The sequence below is a fragment of the Pleuronectes platessa genome, chromosome 14, assembly GCF_947347685.1.
Source record: "Pleuronectes platessa chromosome 14, fPlePla1.1, whole genome shotgun sequence".
In the NCBI taxonomy this organism is placed as follows: Eukaryota; Metazoa; Chordata; class Actinopteri; order Pleuronectiformes; family Pleuronectidae; genus Pleuronectes; species Pleuronectes platessa.
In genome coordinates, this window is record NC_070639.1 from 8,032,334 (window position 1) to 8,053,726 (window position 21,393).

The 21,393-nt window shown below is 40.3% G+C and overlaps 2 protein-coding genes across 4 annotated transcripts; both read left to right on the top strand.

Annotated features, from left to right (window-relative positions):
- Window positions 1–291: 291 nt before the first annotated feature.
- On the top strand, window positions 292–10,066 carry katnal1 (katanin p60 subunit A-like 1). Its single transcript, XM_053440653.1, has 11 exons — window positions 292–381; window positions 1,309–1,482; window positions 2,182–2,351; window positions 3,137–3,296; window positions 3,377–3,504; window positions 3,597–3,702; window positions 5,793–5,951; window positions 6,164–6,290; window positions 6,471–6,605; window positions 6,864–6,990; window positions 7,771–10,066. Exons 1-11 carry the CDS (start codon window positions 376–378, stop codon window positions 7,967–7,969), a joined length of 1,491 nt encoding a protein of 496 aa, XP_053296628.1. The 5' UTR covers window positions 292–375; the 3' UTR covers window positions 7,970–10,066.
- A 1,516-nt stretch (window positions 10,067–11,582) lies between these two features.
- On the top strand, window positions 11,583–15,574 carry LOC128456071 (uncharacterized). 3 transcript variants are annotated; one of them, XM_053440110.1, is made up of 6 exons: window positions 11,583–12,186; window positions 13,846–14,025; window positions 14,128–14,400; window positions 14,479–14,514; window positions 15,030–15,114; window positions 15,228–15,574. In XM_053440110.1, exons 1-6 carry the CDS (start codon window positions 12,075–12,077, stop codon window positions 15,388–15,390), a joined length of 849 nt encoding a protein of 282 aa, XP_053296085.1. In that variant the 5' UTR covers window positions 11,583–12,074; the 3' UTR covers window positions 15,391–15,574. The 3 variants fall into 3 exon arrangements, with proteins under 3 accessions (XP_053296085.1, XP_053296086.1, XP_053296087.1); XM_053440111.1 differs by lacking the exon at window positions 14,479–14,514; XM_053440112.1 differs by lacking the exon at window positions 13,846–14,025.
- Window positions 15,575–21,393: the final 5,819 nt, after the last annotated feature.

Here is a 21,393-nt window from a genome sequence, read left to right on the forward strand (position 1 = left end):
ATTCAGGTCAAATCTACTCACTGCTAATCAGCAAGACAATGAAAAAGCACAGTACCAATGTGTAATGCAAGTTTGTTTCTGTTGTGCCAGTTGCAGATCTGGGACACGCCAGGTCAGGAGCGTTTTCAGGAAGGGCATATATATATATATATTTAAACGTGTGCTGCACCACTGAAACAGACAACAGGACTGTTCGCTGCTTGCGGTGACCTCCTCGACGTGTGAACCGCGCACAGTGGTCATGTTTACGAGCTTGTGGCGGGGCCAGTGAACGCATCGCGGTCTGTATTCCTCACGGCGTCTCTCCGCGGCCATGGTAACACTTCCCCTGGCACTGGAGCTCCAGTTCACAGACACAACACGCCAGCGCTGTTCATGCAGGTACGAGCTCCACCTTCCCTTCAACAATGCGAGTTATGGCCTGGCCTGCTTGTTTTTAGTCTGTTTAACCTCCTGAGAGGATTAGCCACGTTTGTGTGCCGCTTTGCCGCGTCTCGTTATGTGTCTGTGGCCTAGCAGCGGTGAGCTAGAAGAAGCTAACGTCTCTGAGGCGACTGCAGACAACAAGAGGAGCTGAACAGTGATGGTGTTGGGACTGAAGATGTATCATCTAACCCACTGCTTTCAGCTAGCTTAGCCTTAGCGTAGCCTCCATGCTCCACACCGGGTGAAGCAGGTTTCATTGCATCTGCAGTACAGAAAGTAAACAAAATGTTTTGAAGAAAACAAATAAGAAAGAGTTAAATTGGCAAAATAGGAAAAACAAGAGCAAACGCCTTAGGAATGAAAACTTTTAATTCGATTTAATTCAAAGCAAATGAATCAATCAAAACAAATGGATTTACTAAAATAAGAACTGCAGGTACAACGAGAGCCAGCCAGCTCAAATCGTGGCTGCGGCAGCACTTCCGGTGGCAATAGAAACTGCCACTGATATGTAAAAGCCAGGAAAGTATAAATAACAGTTTGCTTCAATATCAGTACATTTCACTTTATCGTAACAGGAGGAGCCAGCCTGTATCAATTCTGCTGCTTATGGATTTATTGTCTGTTAACTGAATTCATATAAATACTGAAGACATAAAACTTTGTTAAAAAGGAATAGGTTAGTAGCGGTTTGTTGTGTACAGCTTCTTTTGTCATTTGTGTAGTATATTTTACACCATAGGAAGTTCATAACTAATACAAATATTTTGAAGTTAAAGGACTAGCAATAAGTCTATTTTAAATGTACATTAATGTCAGTTCCAACCAACATCTATTATGGTTTCAGTCAAACTAATCACTTGTTTTTTCCTCATCATGTAGCTATTATTCAGCATGAATCTGGCAGAGATATGTGACAATGCCAAGAAAGGCCGTGAGTACGCCCTCCTTGGAAACTATGACTCCTCCCTTGTGTACTACCAGGGGGTCATTCAACAGATCCACAAGCACTGTCAGACCTTCAGAGACCCTGCACTTAAAGTCCGATGGCAACAGGTACGTTCCCCAAATCCGTGATCACACCTTTTACACAAGTTACTGAAGAGTCGTTGAAGGAGAAGCCACAGCCCTGCAGTTCAGCAGTACAAATATTTAGGATGCTGTGTTTTAATCCAACTGAGTATATTTATTCAAGTTTTGAACTCTTCAGGTACTTGCACTGGATTTTTTCCTGCGTTCTGCCACATTACACATCTATTCCACTGCAGTACAATGGCAAATGTCGCACTGCTTTTACTCCATTACATTGGTTTAATAACTTTAGTGTGATAACATTAAACATAATCAACTGATAAATTATGATATAGTAGCGATAAAGGTACCCAGGAGTATATAAAGTGAATGAAATGAATATCACCATTACCAGCTGTAACATTATTTGATTCATAATTATGAATTAATACAATATGATTTTGGTGAAAGGGGCCATTCTGCAATGAAAATACTGGTGTTATATTTGCTTCCATTAGAATGGACCGTAGCATAAACAGGTGTGTTATTTTATTCTGTCAGCTCTTGTATTTTGAGAATCTACTTCACTAGCTGTGAATGCAACAAGATGATCCTCTAGTGTCTGGCTCCTTTCTCTGGATGGTTTGGAGACAAGTAGACAAGAGTTGTTTTTAATCCATTGCTTATTGTCTACAAGCAGTGATGCAGTGCTGATATTATACATTTTCCTCTGTTTGTGTTCAGGTCAGGCAGGAGCTCACTGAGGAGTACGAGCAGGTGAAAGGCATCATGGGAACGCTAGAGAGCTTAAAGTTAGAGAAGCCAAACGACATCTTTGCACCTCTTGCTCCTCAATCCAACGACAGACCTGAGGATCCAGCAGTTTGGCCCCCTCCCATCCCTGCTGAACACAGGTGTGTGTGTGTGTGTGTGTGTTTGTGTGTGTGTGTGTAGAAACATCCTCCTGCAGAGCCGGAGAGCCCCCACCATTAGTAGGTGGCATTTTGTATTTGTGCCATTTGTCCAACTAGGTCATATTTTGGTTGGAATATTATATACCATCAGGTCAATAGTCCAACCAGACTGGTTTTTAAAGTTTATTTCTAATGTCTGACTCTTTGTTTGTTTTTTACAATTTGGCTAAATGAAAGGTAATGATGTCTGTTTTTTTACTTAACACTTTATATTCCCATAAATTTGAAACACTTTCATATAATAACACAACCCAAAAAGCTGAAAAAATCATCAAAAGTCAATCAAAAGTAATCAGTTATTATTTAATTCCATTCAGCATAAAAGTACAGGGAACACAACTGCAGTGTCTGTGCAGTTTTTTCTACTTTATTTCATAATATTTTTACTGTGCTTTTTATTTGCCCGATTGGATCCAGGAGCTTTATTGAGTTTCTGGCAGAACTGATTATTACTGATACCATCCAGAAAGTCTGTGGGATAAGATAACTTTATAATGAAGCACTTTGAAGTGCACACAGATCTCATCCGTGCCATTTCATATCGCACATTGTGACTCATCATGTTGGATTTTAATTTTAATTTCTGTTCATTAAAATGGACATATCAGGCTTTGCCATCACCGAAGCAGAGCTGGTTTACAGTTACTGCCTTCCTCTGTTGGAAATTATCCGAGGCAAGTCCTGCTTTTATCTTAGTATATCATTTTAATCCTTTGTCTGAGTAGGAATCCTGTAGCACTGAAGCGTCCCAGCAGTGCAGGGAAGCAGCAGAGAAAGGAGTCCCTCGGTCTGACTATAAGAGGTGGGGGGCCAGGAGGCCGCGGATTGAAACCAGACCGGCAGGGATCGAAAGACGCACGTGGCACAAAGGCCAAAGACGAGAAGGTCAGACAGCAGTTAATGAAAGGTGGTTGAGTTGATGGACACGGTTTTAGAGGAATGAGAACATCATTTTTTCTTAACAGGCAAAGAAAGGGGCGGGAGATGCACCAGGGGATGCAGAGCTGAAGAAATTTGACGGCACAGGGTATGACAGTAACCTGGTGGACTCACTGGAGAAAGACATCGTGTCCCGTAACCCTAACGTTCACTGGTATGGCACCACACAGCTTTATTTAAACTCCTTTACACTGCAGAGGCTCGTTTCTTGAGCTTTGCTCACTGAATTCTCTTGGTGAACTGCAGGGAGGATATTGCTGATCTGGAAGATGCGAAGAAGCTGCTGAGAGAAGCTGTGGTGTTACCCATGTGGATGCCTGACTTTTTCAAGGGCATTCGCCGCCCCTGGAAGGTACTCACATACACACACACACAGACACACACACTCACGCTGGCTTTCTTACGTACTTGATGACTAAGAAACCACATAGATCAATAGAGGCAAGCGTTTCATCATTTCACAAAGTGCTGTGTTCAGACCTAACTTACCATTTTGAACCCTGGTAGCTGCTGACATTTGAACACCCAGCTGTGTGGCAGTGAAAGCTTGTAACACACCAACCATAGTCGTAGTAATGTGACTCCTGCAGCCTGTTTCAACAGCTGCAAAGACATGCTGTGTAAAGTCAACACCCTCACACTAGTTTGAAAAGTAGTCGCAGACCATGCTGTTTCACTTGGACCATCATTCAGCAGAAGGGTAAACAATGCACTGACGCTTTTATCCAAAGCGACTTACAATAATTGTATTCAACCAGGAAGGTTATTTATGTTTCTGCTCTAGTTTATGTTTTCTTTACTTAGGTGAGAATGGCTGTGTCACACATACACCTACACCAACAATAGAAAACTTAAATCTTAGCATTTAAGATTTAGTCTCAACCAAGTTGTGCCCTGGTCAGCGTTATCATAAATATAAGGGAATGTGTTCATAAATTACTTGCACCCTAACTATCTCCTAACTTAGGTGTCTGGTGCATCTCCCACACTATAATCAAACCAGACTATATTATTTTTGAACCTATTATCACAGGCAGCTAGTTATTTTTCGTACAAACATGAACACAAACGTTTATCCTGTCATACGTTCATGTCTTTGGTCAGTGGGCTTCCTCAGCTGCCATACTTCACAGTATCTGCATGACTAAATGACCACTTTATCTTTTCTGTAACAGCCTGATTGTTACTTTATCATGTGAACTCTCCTCCCCTCAGGCCTGTCATGTGTGGATCAACACTTTTACAGCAGCACAGTGCTCTCCACTTTTTCTGATACATGCAACATTTAACTTTTTAATCAGTATAAATAGATATTTTTTCAGGTATCGGATTTATACAACTACAGAAAATACATTTTTAGTTTTTAACATTTAATTTCATGATTGTTTTCCGGGCACACAGGAAGACTGAAGGTATTAGTTTCATTATAACTGACATTTAGTATAGAGCGCTGTGCTCCTGGTGAGATTCTGGTAAATCTCATCTTAATCCGTGTTTTGTGTTGTAAATCTGTCCGCCCCATCCTGCTGGGAATATAAACCACAGTGTATGGATGCTGAGGCAGTAGGGATTACAAGTACATGAAAAAAGAAAACATAATCATCATAGCAGATGCAGACATGTCAGACATCAGAGCGTCAGTGACGTCTGACTGAAATCAACAAGAGAGATTTGCTTCAGAGACCCTGTTTAATTGAATTATGTGCAAATACATGAACATAACTGTAAATCAGTGCTGGTATTTGATCTCTCTTTCAAACTTTCATGAATCAGTGCTAAAAACACTGCTTGAATTTTACTTAATCTACCTGCTTTATTTGATTCTATGTTATCTTATCCCATATTATTGTTATTTATTTTATATTTATTTTATTGTTCATTGTATTACTGTATTTTATTCTGTTTATGTCTTTAATTGTTAATTGTTATCCACCTTGAATTACAACTTTGCAAGAAAGGGACTATGTTAATGAAGTTTCGTAATCATTGCCATTTAAAATACATATACATATATCAGGAGATAGTGTGTGATTTTTTTCTTTTCCCCCCTTATATCGCTATTTGCCTTGTTGCCCAAATATCCATTTAAGTCACACTGTAATTAGCAGTGACACTTGTGGCTTTCTTTCTATTTACCAGGTAAACAGAAGTAACATGTTTGCTTATTTGAAAGTGATGTATTGACAGTGTTTGAAAATTACAACACAGAGTAACTGGGGTATGATCAGATCTGTTGATTTTCAGTCACATGGGAACAGATGAAGCCTTTTCTTGTTCATCAGCCTTGTGCATGTCAGTGCTTTCTTACAGCAGCAGGAGATAGTTCAACATGTCTGTCAGTGTTATGTTAATATAAGACGTCCCAGTGACTGAGGCTGTGAGTGTTGGAAGTTGTTGTCTGTGTACCTTTGGTCTTGCTCAACAACAGTGTGTTTGTTTCAGGGCGTGTTAATGGTCGGCCCTCCAGGGACGGGGAAGACCATGTTGGCCAAAGCTGTAGCCACAGAATGTGGGACGACTTTCTTCAACGTGTCCTCCTCCACGCTAAGCTCCAAATACAGGGGCGAGTCTGAAAAGCTTGTTCGTCTGCTGTTTGAAATGGTAAGTTAATACAGCGTGTACCTGTGGATATGGGGTCAACCACACATCACAGGGTTGGTGGTTCAATCCCCAGCTCTGTCCACATGTCAAAGTGTCCTTGGGATATATACTAAACACAAAAGTGTATATGTTTGGAAACTTCCGATAAAACTTAAAATTTTATTTTAGAAATATTTGCCAATGGCAAAAGTTTAATTTTTTTTTTTTCTTAGGCCAGGTTTTATGCACCAACAACCATCTTCATCGATGAGATTGACTCAATCTGTGGCAGAAGAGGAACATCTGATGAACATGAAGCCAGCCGCAGGGTCAAATCAGAGCTTCTGATCCAGATGGATGGTGAGTGAAATAGAGAAGTGGAAAGGTGAAGCTAATCTATCTTAATTTTTAAAAATACTTACAAAATTGCTCAGCAAAGCCTGAAATTGTTCTTTCAAGACCTGTGCAACATAGATGCAGTGAAGTCTGTCCTCCATTTTTTTTTTTTAATGAAATCTACTTTTTTCCCACTGAATGAAGGTGTGGGGGGAGCATCAGAGAATGAAGACCCCTCTAAGATGGTTATGGTCCTTGCCGCCACCAACTTCCCCTGGGACATTGACGAGGCCTTACGACGACGCCTGGAGAAGCGGATCTACATCTCCCTGCCCACAGGTGACTTCATCAGCCTCAGGCTGACAGCACAACAAACTAGAGCGAAGGTCACTGTAATAAAAGTAACAGAGGCTGTACCCAACAGTGACGCTAAGATAAGAGTGATTGATATTGATTCACACTGGGGAGAATTATCAAGAATTTATTTAATTCACTCAGTATTTATAGAGCATTTCTAGGACAATTATGTTCAGATGTGGCATCATTATATCTGACAGTACTCGTATTGTATGCTTGTGTGTGTGTCTGTTTGTTTAGTTGTTGGTCGTGTCGAGCTTCTTAAAATCAACCTGAGGGAGGTGGAGGTGGCTGCTGACGTTGACCTGGACCTCATTGCTGAGAAGATTGACGGCTACTCTGGAGCAGATATCACCAACGTCTGCAGGTGCGTGTGTGTGTGTGTGTGTTATTGTATCTTATAGTATGATATACAATCTCTATCTCTGGCTTTCCCAAAGGTCATCCCTGCCCTCTGAATACCAATCAACCAGGTTTCATAGTCTATCCCCAATCAGCTCAAACCCGACATAATAACCAGGTTAAAGGCTGCTATTCAGCAAAGACTAAACCCGGATTTCTATACATTTACAAAGAGTAATTACATTCAAAATAATTATTTCATCATCTCTTTCTTTTGCCTTTTTCTGTAGCGGGTGTATTTCTTAAAGCAGTTACACACACTTATACAAGCTCGTATACACATTCAGATAGATCAGTAGTGCATGTAGATAACCAGTGTTTGGCTTCATAATTACTATGTGACACATTCCATAGTATACATAGATTACAGCAGTTAATAATATGAACTGTGAGTGATCATCAGACTACTGTCTAACCCTGGTGTTGACATTATTCATCCTTTCTCATGTAGCTATGCTGAGAATAGCAGGTATTTTAAGTCGCCAGGGTCCTGCTCATCTCAGTAATGGCTTTTATGTTTTGTTGACCTTGGATGTGTGTGTATCATCTACATACATCTACAGCATGTAGCCTGTAGGATTTATTCACAGCGTAAACTCATACCCTTTGACAGGAGAAAAACTCTTCAAACGTGGAATTCAAAACAGAGGAAATTCTACGTGACGTGTTTTATTCAGTGAACTTGTTCCATGTGCGTATAGTAACAGTCGTCTGTCTGCTGCTCCCGTCTTTCCACGTATAACAGGGATGCATCCATGATGGCAATGCGGCGCCGCATCCAAGGCCTGAGCCCTGAGGAGATCAGAGCTTTGTCCAAAGACGAGCTGCAGATGCCCGTGACTATGGAAGACTTCACCCTCACGCTCAAGAAGATGTCCAAGTCCGTCTCCGCTACCGACCTGGAAAAATATGATGCCTGGATGGCTGAGTTTGGGTCAGTGTAGACAACGGTACCAGTGAGACCCAGAGGGACCAGCACCTTAAAAGGAGGACTCATAGTAATGATGAAGAGCACGGACTTAGGAGTACAGAGCCGAGGGAACTGTAGCAAGTGAACCAGGCGGCACATCAGGGATCAAGAAAACACGGAGGCTCAAGTTCACATCAGATGACTGGTGCCTTTGGTGATTTGAACTTCCAGTGGCTTCACGCTTCACCTCGCTTTTCCTTCATGTACATGTAGTGGGCGTCAATCATCCAGCTGCTGACTGATTTAAGTGACCTGAGGAAGAATGAGGTGAACTTTTCTCACAATGTGAGAATTTTAGTGTGTAACTAATACTAGACACAGGTAGACCAGGGAATGCACACTAGTTTCAATTAGATATCAGGCCTCATGCAAGAATTCAGATTCTCACCCTAAACCTCTGACTTTTTACCTTCAATTTATTAGTGTGGTGAGTTTGTTGCAGATTCAAATAAAAATCCAAATCTCATGAGGGGACTGTTGGGCCTTGGCTGAGGTCTTTGCAGACGTGTTCACCATCTCTCTCTGGCTTGACAAATTGATCACAAATAGCAAATTTCCCAAAAATTTATTCCAGCTGTCTGCATGTAGGTGAATATTTGTGAGAGTTGGACAATCGCTGCTTTTATATTTGCTGAATTCCTGTCCCAATTCTCCTCCTTTTGCGGGTATGTTTCACACAATATTACCAAAGAGTGAAACTGCCAATTTATCGGTATAAGTCCATTGTAGGAGAATACAAACTCTCAAAGGCAACTCTTAGAAAATCTTAAAGGGTCAGTAGAATTTAGAGACATCTAGTGGTGAAGTAGCATGATGCAGCTAAATACCTATCACCTTACTCTCCTCTTCCGAACATTACAGATAACCTGTGGTAACCTTCAGTTGGCATAAAATCTCAAAAGGTGTAAGTTTGTCCAGAATGGGCTACTGTTAAAAAAACATGAAGGCCTCCAGCGAGAGGACCCACTCCTGATGTAAATATAAAGTATTAAGCTATAAAGGGTATATGGGGTAAAGAAAACCATTTAGACGAAACACACAGGTGAAAACATCACTAGGATAATTTTATGTTCAATTTCTGCCCTTAGATCCCTTTCACCTAAATCTTACACACTGGACCTTTTAGAGAAAATTCTGCTCAACTCTGTCAGCTTCTTGTAATTCTTGCATGAGGCCCATTGTCTGTATGTTCGAGCACTTTCAATGTATCTCCTTGTGGAGCTCATGTATTTACTACTGACTGAACACACTTGAAGAACCACAAAGTCTGTTGTGAGGTGAGAGATTGTATTTGTATTTTCAAGTTTGTTTTTAAATCTATTTTGTTTTATTTTAATTGAATCAAACAAATGTAGTCAAACTAAAAAAGAGAACGACCACATGGATTGTGTATTAAATGGTGCAGACAGTTAATTCTCAGCTATATCTCTATCCCTGTATACCTAAACTCAGTCAGGTTTTGTTTTGTATTGACCTAGTTTTGGATGAGTTGAATAATAAGATGAATACATTGTGAACTAATGGTGAACTCAATCTATACTCAATGGTTGTTTTATTGTTCTCCCCTGTTCCAAACGTTTACAGCATTCTGCTTCAGGGCACTAAAAGCTCCATTCGGTGTATAATTTGCATTGTCTTTTATTTTAATACCAAAAATAAACTTTACTTTTAATCTTTCAGGATTCTTAACACACCTTTTGGATTTCTGTATTTAATCACTGTCTCCATAATCATTGATTAATTTCACAGTGTGACCAAATGTGAAGCTAAGAAAAGATATCAACCCACAATAGCACACGTTGTTTTAACCTAACGTATCCTGGTGTCTCCTGTCTACTAAAGAAAGATGTGATAACCAACTTGTTCTCTCATTTTTGAGGAAGAGGCCTTTCTATAATCTTCTATTATCTATTAGCTTCAAGAAAAAATGGAAACACCTGAAACACACTTGCAGATGATGTCCCACTTTCAGATAAACTCCCTGTGACCATCCAAATTACTTAAAGGCTTTTTCACAAGTAGATCTTTCAAAGCGTCCTCAGCGTATATGGAATAAAACCATTTGCTCACAGTCTTCTTTGCTGTTCTTTGTGTGTTATGTACTCCTGCATATTGACCCAGCAACAGCAAGCGTCTGTAGTTAAATATTTAATCAGATGACATTTTGAAAGAGACATTCAGCTGATATAACAGGGACATTTTGCACAATATATAAACTAAGAACTGTTTCCACTGTACACCTCAGCCGCATCCATGGGTCTGCACCTGTGCCTGCGAGGAGGGGGGGACTTTGGCACCACGATAAAGACTTATGGAGTCATGGTGTATGCACCGGCAGCTTCAGCATGCACTAACAGAGCATGGCAGGGAAGCTTCTCCATTCTCAGGACCGCAAAGGGGGAGAGAAGTGGAGGCTGGGGTGAGCCTGTCTTGACGGCTAGTGAGTATTTATAGGGGTTACACGAGCTGTAATAGGCCACACATGCAGGAGCCATTGTACTTATGCCGCTGTGACACTAAGAATTAGGCCTGTATCATTCAGGGGTAGATTGATATTCTTTAAATATCAATCTACTATAAAGAAATTTAGTGCTGCAGTTATACATAAAAAGGTTGGTCTAATCCAAAGAAATCTTTGGTTACCAGAGAAACTCTGAAAGGGTTGCAACCGTTCCCACTCCACCCTATATTTAATATTACACTATTATATAAGTTTAGTCTACGGAAGCCTATTTGTAGAGGTGAAAGAAAAAAAGATCAGTGCAAAGTTGCAACATTCTAGATAGTGAGTTTCACTTAGTCATTATTCTGAGATACGGAGTTATTAATTTGAGAATGTTTCTCATTTAAATGCTTTCCAGCATTTTCATTTATTTTACCAAAGCACTAGAAATTGCAATAATAATAATAATAATAATAATAATAATAATGCTTACAATAATAACAACACTTATAATAATAATAAAGCCCTCTAAAGCCAGAGGTACTTCACAAAATGAAAAACAAGTGCAAAGATAGCCGATCATAGAAAGGCCAGATCATAAAAGAGAGCAGATAAAGAGAGAGAGCATGTTTCTCTGTGTGTGTGGTTCTGATTCATATTATCACATCGCCCAGGGAGGTTATTATCAGTATCATTCTGTGTTATCACTGATGATGATGATGATCAGGGGCGTTTCTAGGGTTGAAAGAAAGGGGGGGCTTAGCCCCTAAGGCTGCTGAATGTTTGCGCGCATAGTGCGCGCCAATTTTTTTTGGGCTCATTTGGGGCTGCGGATATTATCCATGTTTCATACAGTTCATAGATTGGTTCAATCAGAAAGTGTGTGATTTTTCTCTGTATCTTTGCTTGCATTCATTCAGTATAAGATAACAGAAGAGACAGAATTTCAGGGTCATTGTGAAATTTGACAACACAAATATGAACTGATTATATACAACAACATTCTATAGGCACTGATATTATTGTTTTAAAATACTAGAGATAGATATTAATCCAAAGAATAGAGAGCTGTCGATAGTTATTTCTTACATTTCAAATTTGCTCGTTCACACTCTTGCTCATTGGAGAAATTTTTCTAACAAAATAGCTAGCTAGCTAGCTTAGTGTTAACATAGCTCATTACAATATTCCCTTTCATTTGCCTCAAGTAAACCTAAATTTAAGCAGGTAACAATCGTTAACAACTACAGATAGCCACATTCTGTAACTACCTGTACTTACAATTTCACTCCGTGCATCATTTACTATGAGCTAAACTCCTTGGCTGTAATCCTGCTGTCTTGATGAGAGACGTTACTTGGCAGAGTGAGAAAGCCAGCGCAGCACCCCTAACCCTAACCCTAACCCTAACCCCGGCATGAAAAAGCCCATAATGTAGCCCCCCCTGTTCCTGCAGGATCTCTGGAGGCCAGTGTCTCTGTGAAGCCTCCGGGGCCAAACATCTACCTGGGTGAGCGTGTGCTCCTGCAGTGCACAGTGGAGTCCCTCTCTGCTTTTGTGAAGAGCTACTGGTGGTTCAGGTCCAAACCACACAGGGCTCCCCCCCAGGCACCTGGTCTCTGGTGACAGCTACTTCATGACCGCGGTAACACGGGAGGAGGCCGACAGGTACTGGTGCCAAGCCGAGTGTCGGGAGAACCGGACTGAGGTTGAGCTAAAGGCCCGGCCAGTCTCGCTTGGAGTGTCAGGTGAGCAGCAGCAACGACTGCAGCCACTGCAGCGCGGCATCAGGTTTCTGCTTTGCACAGGACGAATCAGATGAGTACAGAGGTTGTGTATTCTCAAACTGACTAATGCAGAGACACATAGAGGCTCTTATTTTCCTCAAAACAGCCTCTGTCACTCCTCCCTATCATGGGTAAAAACATGGTTTATACTATATCTAATTGATCAGAAAACTGTCAGAAGATTTTTTTTAAATTTGTTTATTCATTTAAGCTTATTTTGGCTTCATGACTGACTGTGTTTAGCAGCAATAAAATGTTGAAAACCCCTTTGAGGGTCCCTGGAGCGAACCCTAGCTGACATTAGGTGAGAGGGTACACCCCGGACAGGTCAGTCTCAAAATGTAAAACTGTCAAAAAAAAAGTATATTAATTATCAATAGGATATCTTCAGTCATACATTTTTTTGCCAAACATTGAATCCAAAAACAGACACAACTCTCCCTGTAGTACTTGATTTATTACAAAATGTTGCTGCACTCGACACAAGATTTGTTTTGTCTCTTTACTATTCAGAGGTGGGTTTTGGGCATAACATGCAATAAACCAATCAGAGAGCCATCTACCATTACCTTTAAAAGTATTAGTGTCCTTGCACCAGCAAGGTTATTATAAGAGCAAGTCTCCATATTTTACACCCTTTTATTACTCAATGCTAATATGTCTCATTATTATAAAATCCTATGTCATCACTGTGAGATGTGAAGCCATTGTCCTGCTTTAATAACAGTGAGCAGGACACAGCATGCTAACATTAGATACATTATTGGTTTTATGTTGTTCATGTAGGAATTAAATAGGCAATCTGACCCCTACTGGAGAAATTCATGTTGACTGGGTTTGACAGATTATCACATGAGAAGGGTGTTTCCTAAATGTATAATTGTTAGTGAAGTGTAGGCACAGGTGATTTTAGAGACTACAGTCGAGCAAGTATGGAGATTAGAGTACAGCTGAAGGCAAATCACAATAAGTGAGAGCAGAAGTTTCACAGACAGCGGAGATTTACAGTTAAAACTAGAAGGGCATTCGGTGGAGTGCACCTCCGCCAAGGCCCATCAGTCCCCTTAAATTCAATCAAGCTGCTACACTCACTCATAGATATTAGTTCCATAAATGTGCCAGATCTTTTTCCTTCAAGATTGCTCCCTTGGAAAATGGTGAAAGTGTTGAAAAACGTAGAATCTCAAAATGTTACAGGAAGATCCAAATATAATGGCTTCTTCTCTGACTCAAACCAAATTGTTCCACCAAGTTCCATGCAAATCTGTTGGGTTGTTCTTGTGTTATTTTCCTTTCAAACAAACAGACAGGGGTGAAAACATGACCTCTGACCTCGGCAGAGGTAACAATGGCAGACACATCGATGGATTGCTTTCAAATGACTTTACTCATCCCTGATTGGTTGTCCAAACTTTCTGACTATGCCAAACACATCTCTGTTTTTGTGTTGTTTCTGACATTTTGTCAAGATATGTGGCTATTTCAGTTATGTCCATTACAGATTGACCAATCGTCAAACCAGGATACGTCTGAAAAGCCTCAATCGCAGACTGTTTCTGTTGCTTGTCTCATCTTCTCTCCCCTTTTCCCCCAATTTCTCTCTGTCAACCTCTGTCCTAGAGTTGCCCCCTCCCTCGCTCTCTCTGACTCCTGACACCAGACAGATGTTCAGTGGGGAGTGTTTCACTCTGCAGTGCCTCACATCTCAGACTAACTCCTCAGGGTGGAAGCTGGTGCATTTCTCTCCTGACCTAAAAGCAGGGACCTCAAACCTCACCGTTCACTATTCAACGCCAGGAGGTAGCATGAGCCCTTGCAAGTCTGAAGTATTTGTGTTCACTGCTGCCAGTGGGACCAGTGGAGTGTAATGGTGTGAGGATGCCTTCTATTTTTCTTCCACAGATGGCGACATCATTCTGAAGACCCAAGCCTCCCCTGTGTTTACGGGTGACGATGTCACCTTGTGTTGTCAGCATCAGAGCGGCAAACACAAACAAACCAGCTTCTTTAAAAACGGAGCATTGATTGACTCTAACAGTTCGTCCGGTTCAGACCGAGTCGTAAAGATGACTCTTAAGAATGTGACACGGGAAGATGAAGGCTTCTACAGGTGTGCGTCCCACGACAGACAGCTGCAGAGTCCAGAGAGCTGGTTATCAGTGAGACCGGACAGAGGTCAACTGAACATCATCACTCTGCTGTGTGTTCTATAGAAGTGGATCAGTGTCACATATCAACTGTTGTTTCTTTTAGGAAACTTCACATCAGAGGAGACTCCAGCCTCCACTGGTATTTTTCTTATTTATATACATCTACTTGTTTTGGAGGAAATACTCAATATTAATCAACACATTTTCCATTATTGAGTGAAGCCTTTTGGTTGTCTGGTTCTCCTCCTGCTCTGTCTTTTCATCAAGGTCTAATTTCATCAGGAAGATCCCTCAGGATCTAATGAGATGAAAGAAACTACAATGGGACTCAGTAGAGCGCATATTCACCAAGGCCCAGCAGTCCCCTTAAATACAATCAAGCCGCACCAAATTTCACACACTCATAGATATCAGTCCTCTAAATACGGCAGATTTTTTTCATTAAGGTCCAAGAATTATTCCCTGGGAAAACGTTTTAAAAGCACAATGTTAAAGAAAGAGATCAAAAATGACTGGATCGGCTTAATACCAAAATACAGTGGGCCCTTTCCTGACACTTACTACATGTGTCCGCCAAGATGATTGGAAATCCAATTGTTGTTGTTATTATAACAGTTTTATTTATTTAAACAAGTATTATGTCATCTTGATCAGGTTCCTGGAAATGGATCATTGCTTCATGTGGGGTTCTACTTCTGATCGTCATTCCTTTGACTGTTTGGCTCGTTTGTCACTACAGGTTAGTATTTATAAAATCTTCATCCGTCTTGACTTCCTACTTTCTACTGCATGAACGACAAGCCCAACAGGTGGTGAAGTAAATGATTCACTGCCTGTTGTATTTTCCTGAAGGTACCAGAAGTTCTGCACTTGGAGCTGCTGGCCAGTTTCCAAACAGGAAGTTTCAGCAGGGGTGCTTCCTGCCACCAAGTTGGATGTGACGGAGGTGCAGTGGGACCTGTCCTGGATGGAGATGTCCAACCTGTTTGAAAAGGATTCTTATTGTGGCACTTAAAGGGAAACTCTCTTCTGAAGCCCAGAGAAAGTATTAACTATTGGGTCAAACCTATGAGAAAGCTCAGTCAGTGCTGCAATTTGTAGTATTTCATGGTCACATGTCAAAATAGTGCTGCCTGATATATTTTTGAATTGAATTAAATGAGATGTTTAGGATTTATAAGGATGACTACATTTGCTGATGGTGCAGATTTGATAACTTCCAATACAAATGTTATTGTTTCAGTTGTCACATTTGTCAATGTCGATACTTTTGCACATTTAAATGTCTCTCCTTTGAGTACATTTTGAAACTAAGAATCGTATTTGTTATATCTTATTATCTAATCATTAATATAATTGACTGTTCTAAATCATTTTACATGTATCATTTCTCCTGTGTTTGTTCGAGGTTCCATGTTGTTTGCTCCCTTTGAATCGTTATTTGCTATTTCTTGTTGTCTGAAGTTATAAAAGTCATGGAAATTGTTGTGCTTGTTTTATATCTTTTAAGGCAGAACAAACAACTACCAAGAAACAAAAAATAACTATAAAGATTAACCAAACAAATACAATTTGACACAAATCCACTGCAAACAGACAAAAAAAAGACTAAGAGACACAACACAAGTCTGAAGTGGCACAAAATGGCTACTGAGAGACAGACAAGAAATGTAGAAAGAGAGAGAAAGAAAGAAATACTCTACATATATATTCTACATGCACCTGATAAAATATTTCCATTCAGCTGATTGAGTAAAATAGATTTTTTAAATTTCACAATTTACTTCGCTAATTTAGGCTCTGGATTTAAATGCTAAATTTTTTTAGAAAGACCCGAAACCATTATGTGTCTGTCAAGATAATTAAGATGCATTATTCCTCATATACTACACTGTTTATCATTTAAAAGAAACACATTACTGTAAAATAAATACATGTGCATGCCTTTAGAAGCCGGCATCTTTGGTAGTAATTTAATGCAGTCGATTTTATTTTCAGTTCTTCTCTTTATTGCATTAGAGGATGAAAAGGAACCTGAGAAGAATAGTTTTTTCCACTTTGTTTGATAAACAGGGGTTTAAACAAACGGAGCTATTTCTAATAATGTTGAAAATATTGGCTGTGTCAGGGATTACATCTCTTTGCGAGGACTTCACTCTTATAATGACTGATATAACTCACAGTATGAGCAACAAAGTAAAGACTCAAGATCATCCAGTGCTGCTGTGTGCACACAGTTTGCCAAAATACAGTATAAATATGACATGGATTTTCAGGAAAGCATTTGGTCTGAGTTACCAGAAGAACAGAGAGGTGATGTGAGGTGCAGGACAGAGAGCAACATTAATATTACAGCCCTGCACTGTAAGACACGCTGAAGAAGAATCTGTCAAAACATCAGGTCAGAATTTGATCTCATAAAAAACTTCTCTTACATAATGAATGGTGTGTTATGTTGACAAAGAAATGAATTACAAAAGGTTACTCCTACAGTTCTTGTTATCTTTGTACAATAATACAAATTTCTAAAGAACATCTGCAGCAGACATTGGTTCTTTATTGTCGTTGATATGCCGTTCATATAAAGTTAATATATTCCAAAAGCCTCTATAGCGGTCAAACCAGTTAGGCCTCATTGATAGACCATGTTAGCTGCCAATTTGTTGCATTCTGCATTAATAGATCACTACAAACAGTACACGTCATCTTAAATAGACCTAAAATCGACTTTAGACAGAAAGATGTTAAGGATCTCCAGTACTAAGAATCTAAAACAGTAAAAATTAACTCTGAGATGTTTTTGAAATCTGACCTGTGCATTTTAAAGAACAAAGTATTTTCATGTGAGAGAACAAGCATTTCAATGAAAACTAGGGCTGCGCAAAATGATCAAAATGTCATATCCTCTTGTAGAAGTCATTTCATATCCAGTTAATCATATGTATTGTAATTGGTCATCCGTCTCCGTGATTCTTTAGGTTTTGTTTGAGCTCTGAGTTGTATTACTCTCATCCATAGACACCTATGAAGGTATTTTCTGCTGCAAAACACTTGTGCAATGGAATTTGTGGTTGTAGAAAATCGTCTTTTCTTAAATATTCTCCATACAGTGTGACATGAACCTCTTGGTAAAATAAATTTAAACTATTTAAGTCTGAATTTTGGTTGGAAATATCCTGGGTCGTATAATGTTCACATGTTCGTTTGTGATGAAATACTAAGAGTTACACGACGAAATGAACAATAGAGAATGAAATGAAACAAAATACATTTTCTACCATCACACAATGTGTATGTGTATGTATGTATACATGCATATGTATATGTATATAAACATATATGTAAGTATATATTGTATATATATATATTTAATATATATAATATATATATATATATATATATATATATTAATACTAAGACAAGAAGGTGATAAGACAGGAGCCATTAAAAAATTAAAGATCAGATGCTGCAAGAATGACGCAATTAAAAGTCCACCAAAATGAAACAAATTTATTTACAGAAATAAATGATCGCAAAACTTCATCATCAGTAGGTGATTCTATCACCATAGCAACCAGATGCTAAGATTTGAAATAGAAGATGTTTTTGATTGACAGGGACACTCTCTCAATACCTCCTTTGATGCTTTGATGAACAGCATCATAGTTGGTATTTTGATAGGAGACCTCTGATTGGCTGTTGATTGCTTTAAATACTGTTAAAGTTTAAGACAGTTGCTATTGCACTCTGACCTTGACTGAGGTAAGTCATGTCTCACCCTCTCTCTGTATTTACCCAGCATGCTAACCGATACAATTCAGGCTCATTATTCAAGTTGGAAATTAAACCACTGTATAATATGAAGCTTCTGCTGTTACATGTTGATAATGTGGTGTTTTCTGTTGCTTTTATGACAAATGTGAAAATATTGTTGCTGGCTTCTTTTGTGTTTTCTGCTGCTTATCTTAATGAGTGATATGTGTTAATGTGATGCTAAGTAGCGTTAGGTCGCCGAGGCCAGGCAGAGCGAGGCATTGTGGACAAAACACCTGTAGCACCAGGAAATTCTCCCATTTCACATCTTATTCTACCAAACGATGTGATCAAATTCAAATCGAAGGGGCTTGGTGCCATGGTGATTGATGAGGGAAGTTTTATTTCAAAAAAACATTTACTGGTGATTTTTTGGTTAATGTGTAGTTTGAATGTGTTGAAGGACAAGTTGACGGAAGCTTAAGTTAATGCTAGGAGCACATTACATGAGGTGTGTAGCTCCTTTAAGGAAAAAAACAATCCCTCTCCATTGGGTCTAATGTTATTTCAGAGAAAACTTTTCTGGAAGGAGCATCAACTTGCATAACTTGCTCACACGGCCCCATTTTTTTACTCTCACAAATTTCAAATATATCTGTGTGTCCGGCAAAGTCTTGGAATTCTCCCGATGTCTTTATTTCACAGATAGGACTTATAGTTCCTGAATTATAGTTGTTTGAGTGGTGCACTCAGAGTTTAGATTTCTCTCTTCCCAGTGAGGAGAGAGCAGTTGCATTCAGTTGAGTTTCCATGGCAACCAGATACACAAGTAGCAGGAGGGGAGTCTCTCTCTCTCTCTCTCTCTCTCTCTCTCTCTCTCTCTCTCTCTCTCTCTCTCTCAATCTCTCGCTTAAACCAGCCAGTCTGTCTCTCTCTCTCTCTCTCTCTCCCTCTCTCTCTCTCTCTCTCTCTCAATCTCTCTCCCTCTCTCTCCTTCTCTCTGCGGGTGTCTCTCTATCTGTGTCAATAGTTTTTTCTTGAATGTTTGATAGATCAAATTCACCTAAATCTTACACACTATTTCATCCTGTCAGCTGCAGACATAAAGCCTTTTGACTTCAAGTTCCAGACAAGAGCAGAAACTTCTTCGGAAAATAGTGCATCAACTCATCCAACAGCTTCTTCAAAAGATACATCTACTCTCTGTGGTAAACCATGGAGAAACCAGATATTCTGAAGATCCTCAATGACGAACTCCTTACAGCCTACAGGAGGATTAATGCTCTTAAGGATGAGGTGTGGCAGCTGCAAGACCAGCTTCAAGACAGAGATGAGTTCATAAAGATGGCGGTGGAGAAGGAGAAGGAGAAGGAGAAGGAGAAGGAGAAGGAGAAGGAGAAGGAGGAGGAGAAGGAGAAGGAGAAGGAGAAGGAGAAGGAGAAGGAGAAGGAGAAGGAGAAAGAGAAGGAGAAAGAGAAGGAGAAGGAGAAGGAGAAGAGGAAGGAGATTGAGACCGAGACCGAGAAGGAGAATGAGATCCAGGCCCTGACGGAGAAGGTGGAGCAGCTGGAAAACCAGCTGAAAGAGAAAGATGTTGTCATAGCGAAGGAGGTGAAGAAACGGCGCGCTCGTCTCAGGGCCTATCTTGACTGCCTTGCTGAGCTAACTGACTGTCAGGCCAAGGTTAAGCTTATGGAAGCAAGGCTGCACCAGGAGCCACCTCAGCCTGATACAGGATGTAGCAGTGAGGTGGAGGTGGAGAAGGAGAAAGAGAAGGAGAAGGAGAAAGAGAAGGAGAAAGAGAAGGAGAAGGAGAAGGAGAAGGAGAAGGAGAAGGAGAAAGAGAAGGAGAAGGAGAAGGAGAAGGAGAAGGAGAAGGAGAAAGAGAAGGAGAAGGAGAAGGAGAAGGAGAAGGAGAAGGAGAAAGAGAAGGAGAAGGAGAAGGAGAAGGAGAAGGAGAAAGAGAAAGAGAAGGAGAAAGAGAAGGAGAAAGAGAAGGAGAAAGAGAAGGAGAAGTACAAGGACAAGGAGAAGGACAAGGAGAAGGAGAAACTTGTGACGATCTACAATGTCGAAATCCTCCGAGCCAACAGGAACATTTTGATTCTTAAGGAGGAGGTGTGGCGGCTGGAAAACCATCTTAAAGACAGAGATGATATCATAAAGATGGCGGTGGAGAAGGAGAAGGAGGAGGAGAAGGAGAAGGAGACGGAGAAGGAAAAGGAGAAGGAGAAGGAGAAGGAGAAGGAGATTAAGATTGAGACTGAGACCGAGAGGGAGATGGAGACGGAGAAGGAGAATGAGATCCAGGCCCTGACGGAGAAGGTGGAGCAGCTGGAAAACCAGCTGAAAGACAAAGATGTTTTCATAACGAAGGAGGTCAAGAAAGGGCATGCTCGCCTCAGGGCCTATGTTGACTGCTTGGCCGAGCTCACTGACTGTCAGGCCAAGACTAAAATTCTGGAAGCAAGTCTGCACAAGTGAGCAGTGAGGTGGAGGTCAACATGGAGAAGGAGAACGAGAAGGTGCTTGCTTCAGGGCCGAAAGGAGACGAAACTGCAGCAGGAGAAAACTCCAACTATGGGACTGAGCTACAGAAAGGAGGAGGCCAAGATGAGCTGGAGGAGAGAGAAGAGGTGGAGAAGCCCCCGCCCTCACCATTTTTCTACTCCTCAAAACAAACCCCTCCCCTGTCCCCCTTTGTACATATTTGAAATGATCTAATGATGTGTTGTAAATATGTTAAACTTTTTGAATAAAAATAACTAGTACAGTAACATCTACCTCTGTCTTTCTGAATATACATACAGGATTCATTGATCAATTAACACAGTGTTGGAGTGAAAGAAATCAGTGTGATTCATTTAGTTTGCTACTATTCATACGAACACAGCAGAGCATAGACAAACAATGTTTCTTAACTTTTTTTACATTTGGTCAAATCTATATATTAATTATGACAACAATGCAATAATAATACTATCATCTCATCTGAGGGCCCACCCATCACACTGACCACGCCCATCTGACACGCACACACACTCACGCACACACACACACACACACACACACATACATGTACACACACACGCATACACACACGCACGCACACACACACACACACAAGTCATTATCATTTATATATTTACTGTATATATACACATTTATTTCAATTTATTCATGGTTGAGGTCAATATCAGATCAGAAGACATGTTCATGGCAATGAATTCAATTTAAAATGACATGTAGCATGTTAGAGTTATAA

Bases quoted from the DNA above. Each gene is read 5' to 3' on its own strand.
- LOC128456071 (XM_053440110.1), top strand. From the start codon at position 12,075: ATGACCGCGGTAACACGGGAGGAGGCCGACAGGTACTGGTGCCAAGCC. The intron at 14,401-14,478 runs GTCAACTGAACA...TGTTTCTTTTAG, and splicing joins ATCAGTGAGACCGGACAGAG to GAAACTTCACATCAGAGGAG. The intron at 15,115-15,227 runs GTTAGTATTTAT...ATTTTCCTGAAG, and splicing joins TGGCTCGTTTGTCACTACAG to GTACCAGAAGTTCTGCACTT.
- katnal1 (XM_053440653.1), top strand. The intron at 1,483-2,181 runs GTACGTTCCCCA...GTTTGTGTTCAG, and splicing joins TTAAAGTCCGATGGCAACAG to GTCAGGCAGGAGCTCACTGA. The intron at 6,991-7,770 runs GTGCGTGTGTGT...CACGTATAACAG, and splicing joins GATATCACCAACGTCTGCAG to GGATGCATCCATGATGGCAA.